Source organism: Tetrao urogallus (assembly GCF_951394365.1).
Source record: "Tetrao urogallus genome assembly, chromosome: 16".
Taxonomy (NCBI): domain Eukaryota; kingdom Metazoa; phylum Chordata; class Aves; order Galliformes; family Phasianidae; genus Tetrao; species Tetrao urogallus.
Window position 1 is genome coordinate 5,957,311 of NC_136829.1, and position 21,294 is coordinate 5,978,604.

At 50.9% G+C, this 21,294-nt stretch overlaps 1 protein-coding gene across 1 annotated transcript; it reads right to left on the reverse strand.

Moving 5' to 3' along the window:
- Positions 1-6,389: 6,389 nt before the first annotated feature.
- On the reverse strand, positions 6,390-21,131 carry SDC4 (syndecan 4; the record flags this gene model as incomplete). Its single annotated transcript, XM_079543574.1, has 5 exons — positions 6,390-6,541; positions 7,671-7,854; positions 8,085-8,137; positions 8,969-9,107; positions 21,060-21,131. 5 exons carry the CDS (start codon positions 21,129-21,131, stop codon positions 6,390-6,392), a joined length of 600 nt encoding a protein of 199 aa, XP_079399700.1.
- Positions 21,132-21,294: the final 163 nt, after the last annotated feature.

A 21,294-nucleotide genomic window follows, 5' to 3' on the forward strand; every position in this document is an offset into this window, starting at 1 on the left:
TGAGCTGGGTGGGAAGCATTCATTGCCAGCAGCCCTTGGCCATGCCCAAGAGTCCCCTGTACACCTGCTGTTTCCTGACCTGCTGTCTCTTGCAACAGCAGAAATCTCACATGTGGGCACCAATAAATCACACTGCATGGACTCTTTACCAATTCAATGCTACTTTATTGGCCCTCATGTTTTACCTCCTGTGCTGGCACAGAGCATCTCCTCTCCCCAGTGTGCCCCTTGCCCATATATTTAAAGGCCATGAGGGACAGGAATGATGAATGTCTGGGACTTTAAGTGTTATTAATCTATAGGAGGAATCTCATCCAGCAGCTGAATATCAGCACTAGATTATTATTGATTTCTTTTCCTGCTTAGAGACCCAAATGGCATTATTTCAAAAGGTGGGGGGTGGGGGAAGAAAGGCAAACTCTTCCCAGCAGTCATGGCTCTGCTGAGACAATGCTCTTCACCCCCCAGAGCGTTTTCTTCATCTGCACAGGGAGCTCGATAGTTAGGATGGGGTCAGGGCTCAGTCCCCACCCGCTCTATAGGAGCTGCAGCCACAGCCGTTCCCAGTGCACCACTTCTGTTTGATGAATGGAAAGTGACCCCTGCTTCGTTCAGCAGCAGCCGGGTCCTGAAAGGCAGGAGGAGCGGTTCTTGTCGACTTGAAGGGCTTCAAACAGGCACACGTTGTTACGTTTATGGTACATGCCCTTATCTCCGGATAATGGCAAAGCCTGAGGGCGTTGGGAAAGCGAAGCACAGTTCCCGGCACCGCACGAAGGAGGCAGAGCTGAGAGCTCCTTCAAAACATCGAGAGGAAAATCGCGGCTTGTCACTCCCCGCCCTCCGGGAGGAGAGCAGCTGCCGCCATCTAGCGAGCCGCAGCCGGGCCGGTGCGCACCGTGCCGACAGCATCCCCCCAAGGGCAGCCCTGGCCCCAGAGCTTTGGATGGGGCCCTAGGTCTGTGCAGTGCCCAGAAAACCTCTGCTGACTTATCCATTACTGACAGAGCCGCAAATAACCCAGCAGGGTGGCAGGAGGCAGAGCTAAAGCCAAAAGAAGCAGAGCTGAGGGATGCTGAGGCACTGCAAAACGGGCCGTCCAGAACCCGCTGCGCTCCTGTGTCCGCAGCTCTGAGCTCTCAGCCCTGCCCGTGTGGAAAGTTGGGATTCGGGTTGTTTGTTTTGCTGTAAAACAAGCAAGTTTGAAAAAACTCCCTTCCAGCACAGCCCTGGGCTGCCTGCAGTGCAGGGAAGGACTGAACCCCCCATTGGTGCCCATCAGCTCTGTGTCAGGGCCAGGGGATCTGGGTGGAAGCTGGGCTCAGCAAGGGGTTCTGGAGGAGAAGCAGCAGCTAGAGGATTACAAACCTGCAGCGCTGTGCCCAGCTCCCCCCCCACAGTGAGGTGCTGGCATGGTGAGGATGGCTGGGAGCAGAGATGTCAGTGTGGGCTGTGTGTCAAATAATACTAATAATTTTCACTGCTTTGATGTTTGAACACAGTTGAATGCAAATGTGATCCCAGAGAGGTGTCTGGCCATGGGAGCTGAGCTTGGGCCAGAGGTTTCTGAGCCAGACTCTGCCTGCTACCACAATGTCACTACCTGTCCCAACACAGCATCTCCAGTGCTGTGAATAGGGCATAAGGAAAGAGGCTTTAATAAACAATCTCCAGCTTACAGCAATGCTGCAACCCCAAGAAAGCAGGCTTGGTACTGGGGCAGGGAGAGATTTGCTCCGTGCTTTCTGCAGTGAGGATGGACAGACCCCAGAAGAGCCAGATAGGGTTTGACTGTCACCATGATCCCCTGTCCCCCCACATCCCACTAAGAGCAGGCACAGAGGTGTATGTGCAGGGAGCCCCAGGGCTGTACTGGGGGGAGCAGGCAGCTGTAAAAGGCTCTTTGTTCCCCGGTGTAATTATACCTGAGCAGGGAATAGGAACGTGCTGAAAACTCCTTGCTGGGCGTTGCTGCAGGGAGCTGTGGTGCTCAGCCCAACACTGGCCCCATTGTTCACTCCATGTTCTGTGGGGCTGCCGGCCCACCTCGGCCCCCCGCTTCTCTGCCTTCCCTCCAAATAATCAGGCGGTGATTAAAAAGCAGCCCTTTCCCCTCCGCAATGTCAATATTGGGCCAAACGCCCTGAAACTTCCTCCTGGGAGGGGGATGGTGCAGAGCAGAGGGCTGCACTGGGGGCTGAGTGGTGCTTCTGCACCAGGAACACTCCATTTCCTGGGGCCAGCAGAAGCCTGTGGGGTACAGAGACCCTGCCACTCCCAGCCCTCATTCTATCTCTGCTGCACCTCCGCCCAAGGCTGCTGGATAGAGACCCAGATCTCCTAGCCCCAGGTGAAAGCTCAAGGAAAGGAGTGGGGCTTTGGTGCACCTTTGAAACAGATGGATTTGGAAGATGAACTAGCAACAAGCCTGGCAGCACTGCTAGTCATGGTAGCCCTGGAGACCCAACTGCATCACCTCCCCACAGCAGCACAGTGAGGAACATGCAGTATGCACCCAATGCTCCTCTGCAGTATTGCCTCCACATTATTAAACTGACACTGTTCCCAGGACAAATGCATCTTCTCCCACCTGCACATTTCCCAAGCCATAGATATTTTAGCAGAGAAACCCCTACCTGCCCCTTCTGGTTCCTGCGGCCCTGGTCTGACCTCAAAGCTGCTCTCAGTGATGCTCAGCACAGCAAGGTCAGGATGATGTGGTGGGAGCAACACTGCACCCCGCTGCCTTTTTGGTGCCTTCTGCAGAGGAACGTTTCCTTGCAGGTCTTAGGCATCTTTCAGAGCATACCTATAGCCCTGCCACGAGCTTCAGCACATCATAGCTGACACTTTGCTAATGTTTATCCCTCTTCTGAGCCTTTCCCACCCTGCACTCTGGGTGAACTGGCTGATAAAGTACTCAGGCATAATGACGATATGAGAGTTCTCTGTATCTCCAGGCCTGAAGCTGTTACCTGCTGGGTAGTTAGACTGATTTTCTTGCAAAGCAATGGCATAACTAACTAACTAACTAACTAACTAAGTAACTAAGGGAAATGGGGGGAAGTAGGGGGAAGGGTGAATAAGGAAAAAGTAAAAAAAAAAAAAAGTGGAAAAAACAGAAAATGAAAAAAAGAAGGGTAAAGAGAAAAAAAAAAAAAAAGAGGGGGAAAAAAGGAAAAATAAAAAATAAAAAATAAAAAAATAAAAGAGGAAAAATAATAAAGAAAAAGAAAACCCTGCGGGGTGCGCGCAGTGCCAGGAGGGGGCAGCAGCCACAAAGCGGAGCGGGGCCCGGGAGAGCCCGGGGAGGGGTAACGGGGTCACCCGGCTAAGAGCATCCCGGAGGAGCCCACCCCAAAGCGCCCCATCCCGCAGCAGAGGGCGGCAGTGTTCAGCTCTAACTCCAAAGGGGGTTCTGGTGTAAGAGCAGAGCTGCACCACGAGGAAATGCGACCAAATGACAGCCGGGAGCAGGGCGGTTCTGCGAAGCATCACTCAAGGGTAGTAGGCAGCAAGGAGCAGAGCCTGTGGGTGCTGCACCCTGTGACCTGCAGAGCCCATCCAGAGCACTGCACAAACACAGCACAAGGGATTCCTGCAACTGAAATGAAGCCCCTGGGAAAGGAAGAGACAAACAAATGCTGTCCTGAGGTGCAAGGCCAAGAGCCCATCCCGGCTGTTGGAGGCATGAGAACACAGAGGGTGCAGGCATACATCACCAGGTCTGGACAAACAGCAGCTCCCAGGAGCAGAGGTCAGCCCAGCCCAGTAACACCTGAAGTCCTGGACACAGAGCAGGCAGCAGCACAGAGCCAGTGTGTATCTGCAGCCCTAAGGGAGCACACACACTGCTCCCAGCTGCCCAGAGCAGGAGTTCTTAGCAGGGAGAGAGCAATTAGATTTTCTCAAGGACAATAATCCATTTAAACACTGCACTTCTTTGGACACTCAACACCCATCCCAGCAAGCAGAGCCAACCCCATCCTTCAGGAGCACCAAAGTGCCAGGGCAGAGGGGCTGGAGAAGCCACAGACTCCTCCAGGGCTTACCAAAGAGCTGCTCTGGGTTGAAGCAGCACAGAGGACATATGCTCCCACCTGGAGGCCATGCTGCATCCACACTGCTTGCCTGAAGAACTCAGCACTAGGTTGCTCCAGAAGCCCAGCCCTGCTGCTCCTGCAGGCAGCAGGAATGGGGACAGTGACAAAGCCCCTCTGAGCTGCAGGGCACTGCAGGGCACTGCCACACTGCTCCCAGCACACCCCTCCCTTTGGTAAACCAAGGAGTTACACACACAGGCTCTGTTATCCAGTTCCCAAAAGTAATCCCAGATCAGAAACAGTCCAAGAAGCCAATTTTAGAAAGTACCAGTTTATTTGTGGAGAAAAAAAAAATAGAAGTCAGTAACAGTGGAAAATCCCCAAGAGCAGTTACACGAGAGAATTGAAATATCCAGAGAAGCAGACACTGTTTCTGCCTTCCTGGCAGTGCTGTCCATAGGCAGTGAGTCCCCCCTCTCCTTCCTACCCTACATCCAACTGTGCATAGTTTTTAGAGCACCCCAGAGCCTGCAGCTTCCAAAAACACATGTGCTGGAGGACCCTTGGGAAAGTCCTCCCAAACTCACATCAACACATCCCTGCCTGCTGCCCCAGGGCAGCACCAAGGAGCGGCCGCCACCAACTAAAGCCTCATTTCTTTGTGCTGTTGCCTCTAAGCATCTGGCCACAAGCCTCAAAGTCCTGCTCAGGAGGCTCAAAGAGCTGTTTAGATTACATCAGCTTCATGCTGCCTACCCAGGTTGGGCTTCAAACCGCACCAAACAGCTACAATCCTGCAACGCCACCCCAAAGCACAGGACATGCACTGCATCCTCTGCTCTTGGAGCACTGGGAATGGGTCTGAGAGGTAGGAGCTACATACAGGGTATGCAGTGCAAGAGCCACAGCTGGGAGCTGCCACCCAGGCAGACCCAACGCCCACCTGCACTCCAGGCAAGATGCTGGCCAAACAGCAGTACAAAACAGACCTCACAGACAGCGAGGCTGCTGAAGGGTTACCTCCAGCCTTCACACTTAGTTGCATATTTCTCTGTAAAAATATAACATAGAGCTCTATAGGACTGATTATAATATATTACAGGCTAGAAATACTAAATCTTTCCCCTACTTCAATCATATAATGAATCCAATTTTGCATACAGATTAAGTCTAAAAGTTATTGCTTTGAATTTATAATTAAAATTCACAGAATAAAGCTTAAATAGTTTCCACAGAGACTCATTATATTAGCGTTTTACATAAGAAGGATAAAAGTCACCAGATGCAAAGAGCAGCCATTCCAGAAACTATAAATAATTCTATTTTAAAAAAATAATAAAAAAAAAATCAGAACCTACATTACAGGAAAACCATAAATATCTTTACCCTCTACAGTAGCTGCTATAGAAGCAGAAGAAACCAGTGACCACGCTGTAGCTAACTGCTGCAGTTCTGAATATGAATCATAAACATCTCCAGAGATATGCCCAAAGAAAACACAAAGGGATTGAAAAAATAAATCTGAGGAAATTAAAAAAGTAGATTTTTTTTTTTATTATTTCAAAACAATTTCTACAAAACTTCATATAAACGTTAAGCTCTCCTCTTTAAAAATTTCTGTTATAAAAATCCTACAGGCAATCCTAAAAAAAAAAAAAAAAAAAAAAAAAAAAAAAAAAAAAAGCACAAAGGCAAGGAAAGGGTGTCACATAGCCAAGAGAAAGGGCTGTCCTGATTGCACAGACTAATGACCCCTGCCTGGGGCAGACAGGAAGGCAGAAGCCTCCTGGGGAAGACATTCCCATCAGCCATTTATGGCACTGGGGGATTGGGATCCCCGTGGACCCTCTGCTCCCCAGCAAGGCAACGTGATCGGTAGTGTAAGAGATTCATAAATAGTTCCTCACAGAAACGCTTCACATCGACAGCCTGCTGCAAGATGTCTGTTAGCCAGGTTTATAAAAAAAGCCATCTTCTACAGAAGCAGCCAATCTGAGCACAGCACTCTGGCTGCAAACACATGGTGTTTGCTTCCATACAGTCTGTTTGGTGTTTATATACCCTCTATAAAAAGAAGCAGAAAGTTTGGCATCTTTATTGTTTTTACACTAGCTTTAGGAAAAAAAAAAAATACACTGAGGCTTTTCTCCCCCCAAGACTCTTTGTATTTCATTGGGCCCTTGTTAGCTGAGCGGGATGGATTATGTAGAAAGTTTGGTCCCCCCCCTTCAAAGTCACTCTGAAATTCAATCCAAAAAGAGCGTTTGTTCAGCGCGTCTCACTGGAGGGCACAGTGTTTCCATACAGTCCATTTGTCCCTCGAGGGGCACAGGGCGCCGCTGAGCTTTAAGCGTAGAACTCATTTGTAGGGGCTTTCTTGTAGATGGGTTTCTTCCCGAGGTCGTAGCTGCCTTCATCCTTTTTCTTCATGCGATAGACTAAGAGGAGGATCAGGAAGACGGCAAACAGGAGGCCGACTGCTCCTCCTGCAATGAGAGCTGCAGGGGGAGAGGAAACATGGAATTCAGTCCGAACTCTGAGGCAACTCCAAGTTCCTAGATCTCAAGATCTGTCAACAGCACCAGTCCCCAGAACTGCCTCCAGAGTCAGCTTTGCCCACACACCTATCCCCATAGGTACTGACATTTTCTACAACAGAAGATGTTCTTGGAAAAAAAAGCCAGAAACTGATTTTCCTCCAACCATAAGCCAATCACAGTCCATTCTAATCTTCCAGTTAAGGGCTAAAAAGGACTTCTGATAAGACAACCTCCATGCTTGGAGACAAAGAAAGAGCCATGCCCCAACTACTGACAGCGTCAACTCCAGGAAGGTGGCACAGCTTTCATTTGAATGAGGTGTCAATTGGTTGTGTGAGCACACCTTGGAGACTCCATACAAAGTACACTGCTACAGCTCCCCACCATCACCACTAAGATTCTCCCCTCTCCCCCAGTCAAGTTTATCTTTTGCTGTGACACCTTCTCACTGCACTAAGCCAGCTCTGATGTTGGGTGGCCCGGCAGTCCAGTCTTCCAGGCAGAAGGATGGCTGTGTATCAACGTGACCTGCCAAGACCAGTGCTCAGACCATCACGCTAAGCGCAGGATGAAGCTTGCCTTGAGACAGATCTGTCCCACATGCTGCTTGGTTTTGCTCCAGACAGAGCAACAAGGGTTTGTAACAGCTGACGAGGTGCTCAGACACCTTACAGGAGCTGCTACATCCCCAGCAGGGCTCAGAAAAGGCAAGCCTTGGGCAGAGGTTAGAAGGACAACGCCAGTGTTTGCTTTACAAGTTTATGACACTGTTGATTCATGGCTAGATATGCCTCTGGCTGAGGCTGGCAGGTGCACGGCAGCTGTCACATGACTTGTGACACTTGTTTAAGCCAACAGTCAGGTGACAAGCCCAAAAATAAGCTGTTTACCCAGCAAGGCAAGCAATAGGCTCCTCTGCCATTCGAGGACTAGCAGGCAGAAGTTGCTGGTTACAGGTAGTCACAGTGGTAATGCAACTCACTTGCTTTGTCAGAAGGGAACTGCTCCCCAGAGAACAATGCAAGCCATTTTGATTTACAATACGAATAATTTGTTGCCAGAGTTTAAGAACAATGTGAATTATTACCTGTAAGAACTTCTGTTCTTTCAAAGATGCTGCTGTTGGCTGTGCTTGCCATGGAGATCTTGTTGGACAGGTTCTCTTCAACAGGTGAAGCTTTGTCTGGAATGATTTCATTGTCCAGCATCGTGTTTTTCTTCTCGCCTTCTATCTTTCTCTCCCTATCTCCAGGGATATAGTTGTCAGATATCTGCAGAGAACAGACAGACCACACCCGTCAGTAAGCAGCACCCAGCCTACCTGCAGCTGAAAGCAGGAGGGTGTGCAAGACAAGGAAAGTTTGCTCAGTGCTTTATAAGTGTGCTGTTCTGGCTCACGCAGGTAGATTTGTCTCCATGCCTCATCTTGCAGGGGGAAGGGTATTCAGAAAGCTTCAGAGACAGACCAGAGTGGCTTAAAAAATGCAAAGGTAACACCTACCACAGGAGTATCCACAGTGGTCAGGTACATGGCATCATCAGAATCCGAGTAGTCTGCAGGAAGGGAAGAAGAGCACACTAAGTTTTCCTCACATTACAAACTGTTTCTCCATAATTCCAACGCTTCCAGCAACTGCAGTGTAACTAGGACTCCAGTTCTCTCCTGAACACAGTTCCCTCTTACCTGCTGGAGCATCCATCACTTCATAGTTTTGATTGCACAAGATCAAAAGATGCAACCCCAAGAGCAACACCTCATGCACACCAGGGATCTTCAGCTGTACCCATGGGACCCCACTGCAGAATATCTGGAGTTGCTCTACAGAGCAGGTCTGCCACAGCTTGCCAAACTAATGCCAAGGGAGGGCAAAGCTCTCACCACCCACCCCTAGAGGATAGCTTGCTAAACCTCTAGTCACCAGATCTGCCCAAACATGTCAGGTACCGATTTCAGGACTTGTTTTTTTTCCATTCAGAGAAGAAATGCTCACATAAAGGGGACAAGGAGCTGCTGAAACTGGTTTGGGCAGGGAGCTTTGCATGTCACAGAGTTCACTTGCACACCAGTTAGTCCTTTACTGTCTCAGCTGAGGCTAAACAAGGTAAGCTTTAAGCCCTTTAACACTGCCTCAAGTTTACAATTCTGTTTATTTGTTAAGTCTCTCACAAGTTCTTCACAGTTCTAAGGAAAGAGCCTCAGCCTCCAACATTCGGTTGGATTCCATCTGTCCTCCCCAAGTGATTCAACCACTTTCACTGCTTTCCTCCAACCCACAGGGCTCTCTCATCTTCACCTGGCACACAACAGCTCGTTCTAAAGCCCTGGTTTGTACCCTCACTCGGTTCTGCAGCTGCTGGCACAGGGTTACTTACTTCCCCACTCACCTCCAGAGCCAGATACATCAATATCAAACTCATCAGAAGTTAAGTGAGGTGTGAATTCAGCAATGTCTTCATCATCTGGCAGGTCTCCAGAGCCAGCGTAGTTAAGCCATTGGGCATCCATGGTTTCTGTTTCTCTCACCTGGGGACAGGGGGGGATAAGAGTTAAGTTTCAGACAACTGCTGGAAAGGGTTTCACAAGAGATCAGCAGTTCAGGACCTGTGCTGAGTGCATCGCTTCCATCACAAGAACATTAAATGCTGAACTTCCTCTCCAGAAGACATTATCTTCACTGGAAGCAGCTGAATTCCCCTAGAATTTCTCAGAACAGAAGTGAGAAGTCATAGAGGGGAATTTCCTGAGGGCTGCAGATTCAGGAGGTTCACTGAACAACCATGGGATGGAAACAACACAACAGGATCTTGGTCAGGAGTTTGTAGCAAAAAAACAATGCCTTCAGTTTGTCGTAAAGGGGGATTTGGAAGAACTTCCTGTTCCCAAAGAAAAAGCCTGGCACCTATAAGTCAGGGTGGTTATTTTGTTGTTGTTCCCCCCCCCAGCACCAAAGCTTCACACTGAGACAATTCATTGCTTCCTGCACTGAGAACAAACCTACTTTATTACCCAAAGGTTAAAACTGGTCTGCCAGTTCTGCTGAATTGCACTGCAATTCAGTGTGATGTTCAAGAGCATTCGCTATCAATAATGACCCGCCCAAAGGAAGAGCTTTCCTTGCCTCACCTATTGAAACGTGTGTAAACAAGTCTATGAAATGAAGCCCAGGATCCGAGGGTCTAACGGCTGTAGCTGCAGACACACATTAGCAAAACAGCAGTGCAGAAGGGCAGCCTGCCCAGCTTGCAGAGCAGCCAGGCCAGAAGAGCTGCTCAGACAATCAGCTGTTTGGCCACAGCAGCAATTTAGACACTAGAACTGATTTGCACTTGGGTCTTGAAGGAGCCACAAGCCCAAACCTCCTGCCCCTGCCAAGGTTATGCAACTTCCCCAAAGCATCGCTCCTCTCCCAGGAGCCTGGGGCCAGGTGAGGGTCCTGCAGATGCAGTTTCATTGCCCAACACCAGCCCACAGATTCCAGCTCAGCTGCCTCCAATTCCATAGCCATGAAGTCATTGGCATGGTGGGAACTTAACCCCTTCCCCGAAGGCAAGGAGTACGATGCAGGCAGACAGGTCCCATAGCTAAGGGCTAGGCTGTCACATTGTTTTTTTTTTTTCTGCTGCCCCCACAGAAATGCTGGGCATGCACTTCTTCAGCATCTCTCTGGTTTAAGTCCTGGAGGTTTTTATCCCAGGAGAACATTTTTCAATAGCCACAACTATGCCTTCATCCCACAGTTCTTCACACTTGAGGGCTTTGGGAAAGTACAGTTCATGAGCCTAAGTAGAGACCGTGGTCAGTTGGATCCTGGCCTCACCCCCCCAGCTCTGCTGCTCACTGCTTTGCTAGGACAGGCTGTGCAGCTCCAGGACTTGGAGCAGCCCCCCTGCCAGCCCAGCCAGGTGTGACACATCCTCCAGCCCAGCAGTGACACCGAATGACAAACCAACTGACAAGTTGCACCCACTATTGATTTTAGAAGCAAATGCTAACAATCCATCACAATCCATCACATGTGTCAACTTCCTCTACCCACAGCCCCAGCCCAGATTTCCCTGCCATTAGCATATTTGTTTTGCCACAAACAAGGCCCTGTGGTAAGAGCAGGATGCTTCTCATTCTGCATGAGGAGCAGTGGCTACTAGATGTGCTTTTCATTAGCTTATTGTGGTATCTTTGGTTTCCTCTGCAGCTCTGCTGGAGGACAACCAACTGAACGGCCACAGGGCAGGAAGCACTGAGCCCAGCTCTCCCAGAGCCCTGCTCCTCTCTGCCTCAGCTGGCACAGGGCAAGGGGAAGGGGCCTGGGGAGGAAGGGCTGCTGGGAAGAAATCCTCCTTCCCCCTCGAACCAGGTGTTCCCAACATTGTTGATCACTTGCTCCAAGGCAAATTCATCTCAAGATGCATGAAACCCAGCCAAAACCCAAACTGCTGCCAGCACACAGCCACACTCCCATTACAGCTCACGGCCATCCCATCGAGGTGCAGGGAGGATGAACTCCAGTCCACCTGAGCTAGGACAGTAGAGCCATGTTTGCTGTAGGTCTGCTCAAGTGGGCTGCCAGGTCAGACAGCCAGGCTGAACCGCACCCCACGCCAGCTCACACCACTGTGAATCACAGTGGTCAACAGCCTCTCCTGGCCAGGGTGGCTCAAGGAAAGCCACATGCAGGCCACTGAGCAGCTGGACAGCAGGCTGGCCTTATCAGATCAGCCCAGACATAGGCAAAGCCATGGCACTCAGCCATGGTGATTAGTACATACTGTGGAATGCACTATGTTCGTCTATCAGAAAGCCCTATTTAAGTCAGGAGAGACAGTGTTTACAAGCCAAAGGACATAACAAGGAAATTACTGACTCAGAAACATAAATAAGATTATAGGGGAGCGTTCCCCAAACTCACTCTTCATCATCCTCTTGATTAAGGGCAGGGAAGTTCCTGGAAGCCAGAAGAGCTCTTCAAAGCCCACAGAAAGCTTTTCTTGCAGGCAGCAAGCCTCATTCGTACAGCTTCACCCCAAAGCACAGGAAGCTGGAGGGCTGCCGGGCACCTCGGTGTGTGCCCTGCTCTGTGTGTGCCCTCCAGGCACTGGGACACACTCTCCCAAGAAGCAGGCTCCTGAGATGGGTCCTGGCAGCCCAAGAAGAGTTACAGTGGGTACAGCATGTGCAGCAGGCACATTCCTTGCATACACACCTGTGAGAGGGCACACAGTGCTTTCACAGACTTAAAAGCAAAGGCTCGGGGCTTCTCAAGCGCCACAGGGTTCCCTGTAGAGCTGCTCAAAAAGTGCCATTCCTTTCTAAGAGGGAAGATTCAGCCTCCCTACAACCACAGCATCCCCTGAGCTGCCAGGCCACAGAACACGCAGGGCAGCAGCAGGCTGCCCGTGCCAATCCATCCCAGGCCACATTCAGCTGAACACCCTCTGCAACTGCCAGCTGGAGAACGGCACAGGACATTCAGAGTCCTGCTGTCTCAGGCTGGAGACCCACTGGCAGCAGCACACTGCTTGCTGGGCTAGCCCACATTGCCCCAGCAGTCAAAGCCAAACCCTGCTATTGACATGCTTCCTTCCAGGAGAGGTCTGAGCAGAAAACCACTGCTACTGCAGGAGGCTGCTTCCAGGATTTCTTCCTCACACTAAGCAGCTCTGATCCCCAGTAAGCACTGAGGGGATTAGCCAATGTGCTAGGGATGGAGCAGCTTTTCCTGCCTGCCAGTGGCAAAAATAAAAGTTTATGCCCTGCTAGACATCAGGCACTTGAACCGTGGACACCATTCACAACACAGAGGACTCACAAGCCCAGGTCAGGCTGCACAGCCAGTCAGGGATGGGCACTGTGTGCCCTGCTCCAGTGGGAGCACAGCTGGCATGCAGGCAAGGCTGAGGCTCTGATGGACCTCTGCTCATAGTCCCAGCACACCACCAATCCCTAAAGCAGCAGCATCCCTCTGCTGAGGCAGCAAGCAGATCTCTGCCCCATGGGCAGGTTCCCCAGCTGCTGGCTAGTTCTGGGAAATACCAAACCCAGCCCACATATCCTCACCACAACTTTTACAAAATCAAGCATTCTGGGACTGGAACAAGGCTTTCAGACACTGAACAGCTTTTATGCTGCTCACTGTCTCTGATCAAACATACCAAGGGTTCAACTAAAAGCTTCTTGGAAGAGCCGTCACCAGCAAGCTGTACAGGGAGCAGACCTGCAGAGACTCAGGCACCTGGAGCACAGGGAGCTCCTTATCTCCTTTACAACTCCACAACGACAGCCTGGAGGTCTGTGCGTCTCCCTTCCCAGCACTGTGTACACACATCCAGGAGTAAACAGGAGCAAGGTGAAAGTCAGCTTTCCTAGACAAAAGCATGTGGAGCCATGCCAGCCTGAGAGGTTGCAAACCGAGTGAGTGCTGAGGTACAGACCTGTTAACTCTTTACAGCCTTCAGGGACAGATAAACCTAAGGTTCTCGTGTTGTTTTTTTTCTGGGCAGAAGAGGCCAACAATATGAATCACTTTGTTTTATCTTAATGGCCAGGGATGGCAAACAGCACCTCAGACTACCTCATAAATCCGTGATGTGAGCCCCAGGTGCACATAGGTATGTGCTGGAGCCAGGACTGGGTCTCTAGTCAAGCAGATCTATGGGAAATTCCTGTGTTGAGGGGAGACAGACACAGAAAATCAACATAGGGTACAGGCGCACTCTACCAGCAGTCTCTAGGCAGCGCTTTTCCCCATCCTTTTCCCATAAGGCATTTAATAGACACAGAGCATGACATGCTAATGTTGGCAGGGCTCTCCTGAGAACCTTTTTGGGCATTTTTCAGAGTCAAGCAGGGGATAGCTGGAACTGTGTGACAAAACATCTTTCCCAGACCCATGCTGCCATGAGCAAATGCCACCTGACAACCCCACAACACACCCAACTCACCTGAAGAAAGCAGAGCTACTGGGCAAGGCAGGCAACTGCCCACAGACAGCACAGAAGCAAGCCCAGAAAGGTTTGGAAGCTCGCAGGAGATCTGAGGAACCCCACAGCACTGGGAAGGACTGAGTGCACCCAGAGCTGTCCTCCTCAGCACACAGGAAACAGGCAAGGACAGCTATCTTCCCATTTTAACTTAAAATGGAAGTCAGAGGGAGCTTTTGCCAGATGGCTAAGGCAAGAGCAGACCAAGGCAGCCAACATTTGACTTGGTATGCACAGGAAAGCCTACTTAGCAAGCTCCCCACCCCTGCAGAGACCAGGAGGGCTCAACCCCATTGCAGGGAAAGGATTCTGCTTAGTAGTACAGGCAAAGAGCAGCACCTTGCTCACCAAGGCAGAGCAAGAGGAACACGTAGGCTGACAAATCATCACTTGTTTAATGTCATTAGGAGGAGCCTCCCCAGCCTCTGTCCAAGCAGGTAGGTAACTGGCGACCCAAGCCCAGCAGACCTCGTGCTACACATGGCCAGAAGAGCAGCACGTGCCCAGCACTCACACACAGCCTGGCCCACGTCCCCCTGCCTGCACATCCCCTATGATTCTTTAAGCCATGTTGCAGCAAGCAGCTCTCCCAGGGCTCACGCAGCAGCCAAGCCGTAATCCCTGTGCCAATGACTCCCTAATCCTGGCTTCTGCAGTGTGACCTGCTCTATGGAGTGATCCTTTCCCTGCAATGGGGTTGAGCCATCCTGGTCTCTGCAGGGGTGGGGAGCTTGCTAAGTAGGCTTTCCTGCACATACCAAGTCAAATGTCGGCTGCCTTGGTCTGCTCACACACAGCTGCTCTCTCCTCAGACCATAATGCAGCACCAAACAGGAGGACGGAGATTACAAAGGAATGAATTCCTGTTTAACTGCTCTTGCCTGATTATCAGCCAAGAGCAAAGCCATAAAGATGGTGCCCTTCACCAGCCAGGCACATGCTGGGAACGGTTCAGTGGCAAAATAATTGCAGGAAAGACTCAGTGCCCAGCTCCAGGGTCCACAGAGCCAGGACAGCAGGGTGGGCAGGAGGCAGCTGCTCCCCTCCAGCCAGAGTCTACAGAGCTCAGCAGGGCTGCAGATGGCTGCGTGTCAATCACTTGCCCTGAAGCAAATAAAGATAAGGTTCAGAGGAAAACTCAACAGGGGAAAGCGGGTGCTCATGTGACTTGGGGAGGAAAACAACTGCAATGGGGCCGTGCTGAGCCCAAGAGGTTCTCCAGGTCAGGGACAGGAATTCAAATCCAGTTCAATGGGGTTTCTATGCTGTGGCAAATCTAATTGTAAGTAGTTTGTATACTTCAGTGCTGATGTCTCAGTTCAGGAGAAATCTACCCAAGGCTAAAAAGGGGATTCAGTTTTAGGACTCTCAACTCACTCTGTGTCACCTATTCTAACACATGAAGCTCCTCTGGGATCCCCGCCCAGGGGGGGTAGAAGAATCAAAAGGGATGTAAAGGCTCCAGCACACCAGTTTCTCCATCTAGGACTGCTTCTCAAACTTGGGATACTTCGTGTATCACGTTTCCCCCTCTCCCAGGGAGAGGCCTGCCCTCACTGCCCTTCCCTAGAATACAACACCCACTATTTCCCAACACACGTGCAAGCAGAATTTCCACTCAGCAAGAATCGTGTGACGTGCATTCTCAGGCTCTCCACACTCCCTCATGCCAGCAGACTAAGCTGGGCAGACACAGACTTCAAAGGCTCAGGAGCACAGAGCCTTTCCCAGGCGGCTATCAGCTTGTTTGTGCAGCCAAGATTCCCAGCGCTGTGCCCTACAAATTCCTTCCCCCTACCACCCACTTTAATCTAATCAGAAGTAGGAGCCCAAAGATCTCAGCTGAGCCCAGGTTGGGCTATTTTTGGTTGTGCTGTAGGTAAAGCTGCCAGCCAAACAGCACGCAGCAGAGGAAGTTATCAGTCTGAAAGCACTCAGGATGAAAGAGTGGGACCACTCTGCTATCAGGCTATGCCTATGTGCAAGCATTTGTATGAACACAAAACATCAACAGCAGGGATTTTCTCTTCTTAGCGACTATGGTAAGGATTGGAGTTTCGATGCACGGAGATTTTTTTGCTGTGTTGTTTTGCTTCTTTAACTGGAGCCATCACTGGCTGCACAGAGGTGGCCCTGGCTTGGGGCCAGCATGCAGCCAGCAGTGCTGCTGTAGACCATGCAGCTCATCCTACAGCACTACACAGCCCCACCTGCTCCCAGCAGCGCTCCCTTCTCTGGGCCCTGTTTCCTGCCCTCTGCCAGCAGAGGAGGGCTGCCAGTAGCTTCCCAGCTCCCTCACCACTTCTCTGCACACTCATGGTCCCTCTGCTCCTGACTGTGACAAAGTTATTGCTTTGCTCCTTCCTTCCTCAGCTCTGTGAAGCCTGCACCCAACCAGACTAACAAGTCATTTAGTAACCAACGCACGGTACCAGCTCCTCATACTCAGCCTCAGGAAATCTGGAATTAGGGCCAAGAACAGCCCGCACATAAACAGCCTCCTGCAAGAGCCTGGCTCCAGAGTCTGCTCTGCACTGTGGACTTGTAATAAATATTTATCTCACTGGGAACAGAGTCTTCAGAGCCCAAGCTCCTGACATCAGTACTAGCTCCACATATTTCCATTTGAGGTAGGAGGTCAGTAGAAAGTTCTCAGCTGTTGGAGGAGGAATACAGCCCCCAGAAGCAGTTCTGCAACTCTCCTTGCACCACACTGGCCAGGATCCATCTCCCCACCCACAGGAGCCCTGCTGCTCCCAGCTCAGCATCCCACCTCCCCATTGCCCTCAAGAGCAAAACCAGACCCGGGACACATCAAGATCCCCAACCACTGTGCAATTCAGCTTGTTTTGCTGCATGTCCAAGGCAGGCACTTTCCCAGTGCAGTCATTAATGCACACCAACAGCTCTTTTTATTGCTACAGTTTGACTGTAACTGCAGCCAAAGGGCAGGAGGCAGGGTCAGCCTCCCAGCAAGGTAAACAGGGCAGGGCCACAGCACTTTGTCTTTGGGGTTTTACAGCAGACAGGCAGCACAGTTCTGCTTACACTGCGAAGGAAACGTCTTCCTCTCAGCAGCCAAAACTGGGCAACATCAGAAGGCAGAAATCCTTCCCAAGACTGAATTTGTTTGACCAACAGAACACAATTTGTTTAAGCAAGAAACCTGGGTTTTGCTACATGACACAGGCTGCTTGGGTAACACACTACGTGCCTAGCTGTCTCCTTCCCACCCCAAGGAGTGTCTCGCTGACATTTTAATTAACAGCTTTGATTTTTCAGTTATCCCAATGATTTGTCTAACAAGAACCATTCAGTGTTTTGTAAGCAGAATCTCAGCCTCGAAAGACTCACGGATACAACCGACACGAGCACGTATTTCTAGCAAAAACAAGGCTTTTACAATAAGGGTATTTCTGAAGTCAGACAGCCTTTGGAAATCAAGAGTAATGTAGCTATGTCTTATGTGCCTCCCCCTCCTACGCTGACATTTTCTCTAGATTCGGAATTCAGTACTCAGCCTCCTCTTTACGACTTCCCACTCCTCTGCCTTGCTACAAACACTTTCGGTCACTTCAGATATCACCGCCCTCCTCTCCCCATCCAGCTGTACCTGTCTGAAAAGGCAGCATCCAAGGAGCTGCCAGAGCAAGTTAGTGGCTGCTTGAGACAACACTGATTTCTCAGAAGCCTTCGCCAACACTAACTCAGCTTGTGGCAGCAGTAATGTGGCAGAGAGCAACAAACTGAGACAGATGAGACAGGAGGCAGCAGTCAGACAGCACAGCCTGGCTGCTCAGCAGCACCAGCTCTGTATTTACCCCTCTCCTTCCCCCATAAGGGACCCAGCACTGTGCCCCAGTGCCAAGCAAGTCTGAGTCACTGCACTGGGACCAGGGCAGAGCCGTTACTCACACAGTGACAGCAGTCTCAGGGAGCTGAGTGCCAGAAACCCTGAGTCACACGCTGCTGCTGCGGGGCTGACGGCACACAGCAGAGCTGGACCAAGGTACCAGCACTTACCGGACATCTGAGTGTACGATTAGAAAAAAAACAAAAATAGAAATCCAAACTAATCCAGAAATGCAGCCCTAACAGATCATCACCATGGGATCCTTCACAGCCCCTCCGTGCAGTAGCTCATTACACACCAACTCCTTCCAGGCTGCTGTGTCTATTCAGAGCCACCAAGCCCAGTCTCATCACAACAGCCTCATTCTAGTGCAGATCATTTGAATCCTTAATCTGAAGTGTTTGCATTCCACACCGTCTCAACAAACAGCCACACACACTCCACAACAGCAGCCCAGAGGTCAGACGTGCTGGATCTGTCCAGTTTTAGTGCTTCAGCTGCATTAGCTCCACATCTGAGGCTACAGAAGCAGCAGGACCCCTCTGTCATCATAGGGCATTGAGGAACAAGCTGTACTGAGCTGTGGCGAGAATCCAGATGCAAGGATTTAAGAGCAATCTGGAGAGGATAAACCTTAACTTGAGAGCAAAGAAGTGCTTCAAAGGATGGATGCTCCATTTTTATCTAGCCAAAGTAATAGCTGGGGAGTCCTGAGCCATCAGCCAGCCAGCACACTTCCAGAGCATTTCCCAGCAGTGGGACTCAGAAGGGAAGAATTCTGCTGAAGTCTGCACTCTGAGCAGCCTCCAGCCTCATGGAAGTGGGACAAGCGCATCAGGAAAGTGATGGGCCACTCCAAGCACACCAGGGCAGGGTGAGAACAGGGAATAGTCTCCTGACCCCAAACATTCAGGCATAGAAAGCAACAGCAAAGCCTCAGAAAACAGGGAAGAGGTGAAGATGCATAGGAAAAAACATTTCCACAACTGTTGGACTGGATACAGACCTCAGCAGGACCTTGAAATGCCAAGGTCTTGGGAGACAGCAGCAGGAGGGGCAGGAAAACAAGCAGTCACATTGTCCAGCTGCCTTAACTTCTGAGAGCCAACAAGCCTCAAAGTTCAGCCCCCAGTCTTCATCCCACCAGCCATTCCCAACAAGGTACAAGGCACTGGAGAGCATACCATCTTCCACACCTTCCCAGCATTCATCATGACAATCAGCTCTAGGCTTGGCCACCAAAAGCCATAGGCTCCTTCCCTTCAGGAGCAAGGGGCATCGCCTCCCAATTCCAACCCTACCACTGCATTTTAGGTAGGCCAAGGCAAAAGCCAGGATTTGTTGTAGATGTTCAGCTGCCCCACAGGCTTGCCAAGTCATTAAGTAAAATAAAGTAAAACACACAGATAGCTGTGTCTTGATTTGATTGGGAGGGACAGATGAGAAACTGGGCAAAGAGCAGAAAGAACAGGCCTGGGGGATCAATGGCAGCAGGACAAGCCAAACCGGTTTTAACATTAATAATGCTGTACTACTTTCCAAACATGGCTATCATCAACAAGACACCGGCTTTGCCAATCAGAAGTCCTCCAAGCATGATTGCCTTGAACCAGAAATGGAGCCCACAGCCAGCACGAGGCCTCCCCCTCTCCCTGCACCCTCCTCAGCCAGCAGCTTTCGGGATGGATTTCTGCTCGGCTGCACTGCTGGGGATGCACGAACACAATGCAGCACTGCGTGGAAACTTTCTGCTTTCTTTGAGGCAGCAAAGCAGGATGGCTGCAGCTTGCAGACCATTCGCACTGCTGAGCTCACAGCAGAAGCAGTCTTCTTCAGTAGCATTAACAACAGGAGCAGCTCAAGCCTGCAGCAAAGACACTACTGCTGGGAATACTCATGTCTCTCCCCATGCTGCCAGGGGCCAGCTAGATGCCAGAAGCTCAGGCAGAGTATGCAATGCTGCCCTGCTCCTCCTTAGCTCCACTCATCCCATACACTAGCTGCACTGCTGGCTTCCCACCCTTCTCCCCAAAGCCCCTCGGACACCCAGCACAGCCCTCCCTACAGCCTTTATTCCCTGGAGCACTTGCTCAGGGAGGGCTGAGGAGCACAGATCCAGCTGGAAAGCCCCCACCCTCAACAGGGAACAAGGTGATGTCCTCACACCAAGCTGCAGTAAGGCAGCCACCCACCACCCCGGCACCAACGTCACACTCAGGCACTTTGCTCACAGTCCCCACCCTTTTACACATCCAGGATTGCTTCACACCGACAAATCCCATCCATGCCAACAACCCGTGCGAGGGGAAAGGAGCCAAAGCATTTCTGTTTGCACAGGCTCAGGGAAACGTTCAGGCACCAAATCACTCTCAGAAGCCATACTCTTACGTAAGCACAAGAAATACAATCCCTGTCTTGTGAAGAAACAGCTACCTGCCTTCACCCTGCCGCACGCTGTGCAGCCCTGCACGTTTTGGCAAGGCCATAAAAACGAAGAGGAGGAGCAGCAGCAGCGCTCTCACAAACTTTGTCATCCTGTCTCCTCCCTGGCAGCCTGAAACCTAAACTTGTTTGTTTGCACAGGACTCTGGAGTAGGTCAGTATTACTGCTGGAGCGCACAGCCTGCCTGACGCAGCCAAGACGACACTGACAAACATTCCATATGGCTCTGCAAAAGGACCTACAGAATCCATCTGCTCAAAATTTGTTGTCTTTGCAGAAATTCGATGCTCACAGTCCACTCCATTCTCCAGAGACATCAAGTTGCATTTCATACCAAACATGGTCAATGCAGCTTCCAGATGCTGTCTGCCCCAGAAGTTTGCCCTACTGGTTTGGGCCAGCTCTTGAAGGCACAATTCACGTGCTTAATAGCAGGGATAAAAGCACCAGATTAGAGCAAAGTGGATTGGAGTTGGTTGGCCTTAGCAGAGAGCAGCTGACAATCGCTGCTGACGTCCTGTGATGTTCCCTCTTCACAACCAGCAGCCCCCTAGCCTGCCATTACTGGAAAACAGTGCCCAGTGCTTATCTGCACACCCAGATCCTCACAGAGCAGAGCGACGTGGATAATCAAACCTAGTTTTGAGATCCTTACATCTCCTGCAATAATTATATTAACACCAGCAACTCCTTCAAATGGACACAGAGATCCTGTGCTATCGGGAAGAGAGGCACAAATACAAACAGGGAAGGCAGACCCCCAAGACCTCTGCTTCACAGGAAGACCACATGTACCAGCTTAAAGCATTATAACTTCTTTATTTTACTTTCTTACGTTATGCTTAAAGGAGTCTTAAATTATTCATCCATTCCCTTAGAAAAGCAAGGTTGGTACAAGAGCCACGAGGACAGCAGGAAGCAACACAGGCACGTCCCAGTACGACAGGAACACGCACCCAGATGCGGCAACGCACTGCTCACCAAAGCTATCATAAAGCGGCAATAAAAGAGGGATTGAAGGCCAATAAGTCCATAAGCAGCAGTTGGAGATCAAAGCCGGAACGGAGAGCGGTTCGTTTCTACGACGCACCCGCACACCCCGCGCTCACTCCGCCGGAGCCGATAGGAGAAGGCAGAAGTGGCAAGTAGGGAGGAGGAGGAGCGGCACACAGCCACGGGGCTGCGGGGTAAGCGGCACTCACCGACTCGGCGGCGGCAGCGGCCAGCAGGAGGCCGAGCAAGAAGGGCAGGAAGGCGGCGCGGAGCAGCGGCATGGCGCGGCGGTGCGGGGCGCTGACTCGGAACGGAACCCTACTGTCAACGCAGACGGCGGCGGATCTGCCCGCTCCCCTCCGCAGCGCCGTTTATAACCGCGGTGCTGCCCGAGGAGGCGGAGCGAACAACACCGCATCGCCCCGCCCCGCCCCGCCGGGAATG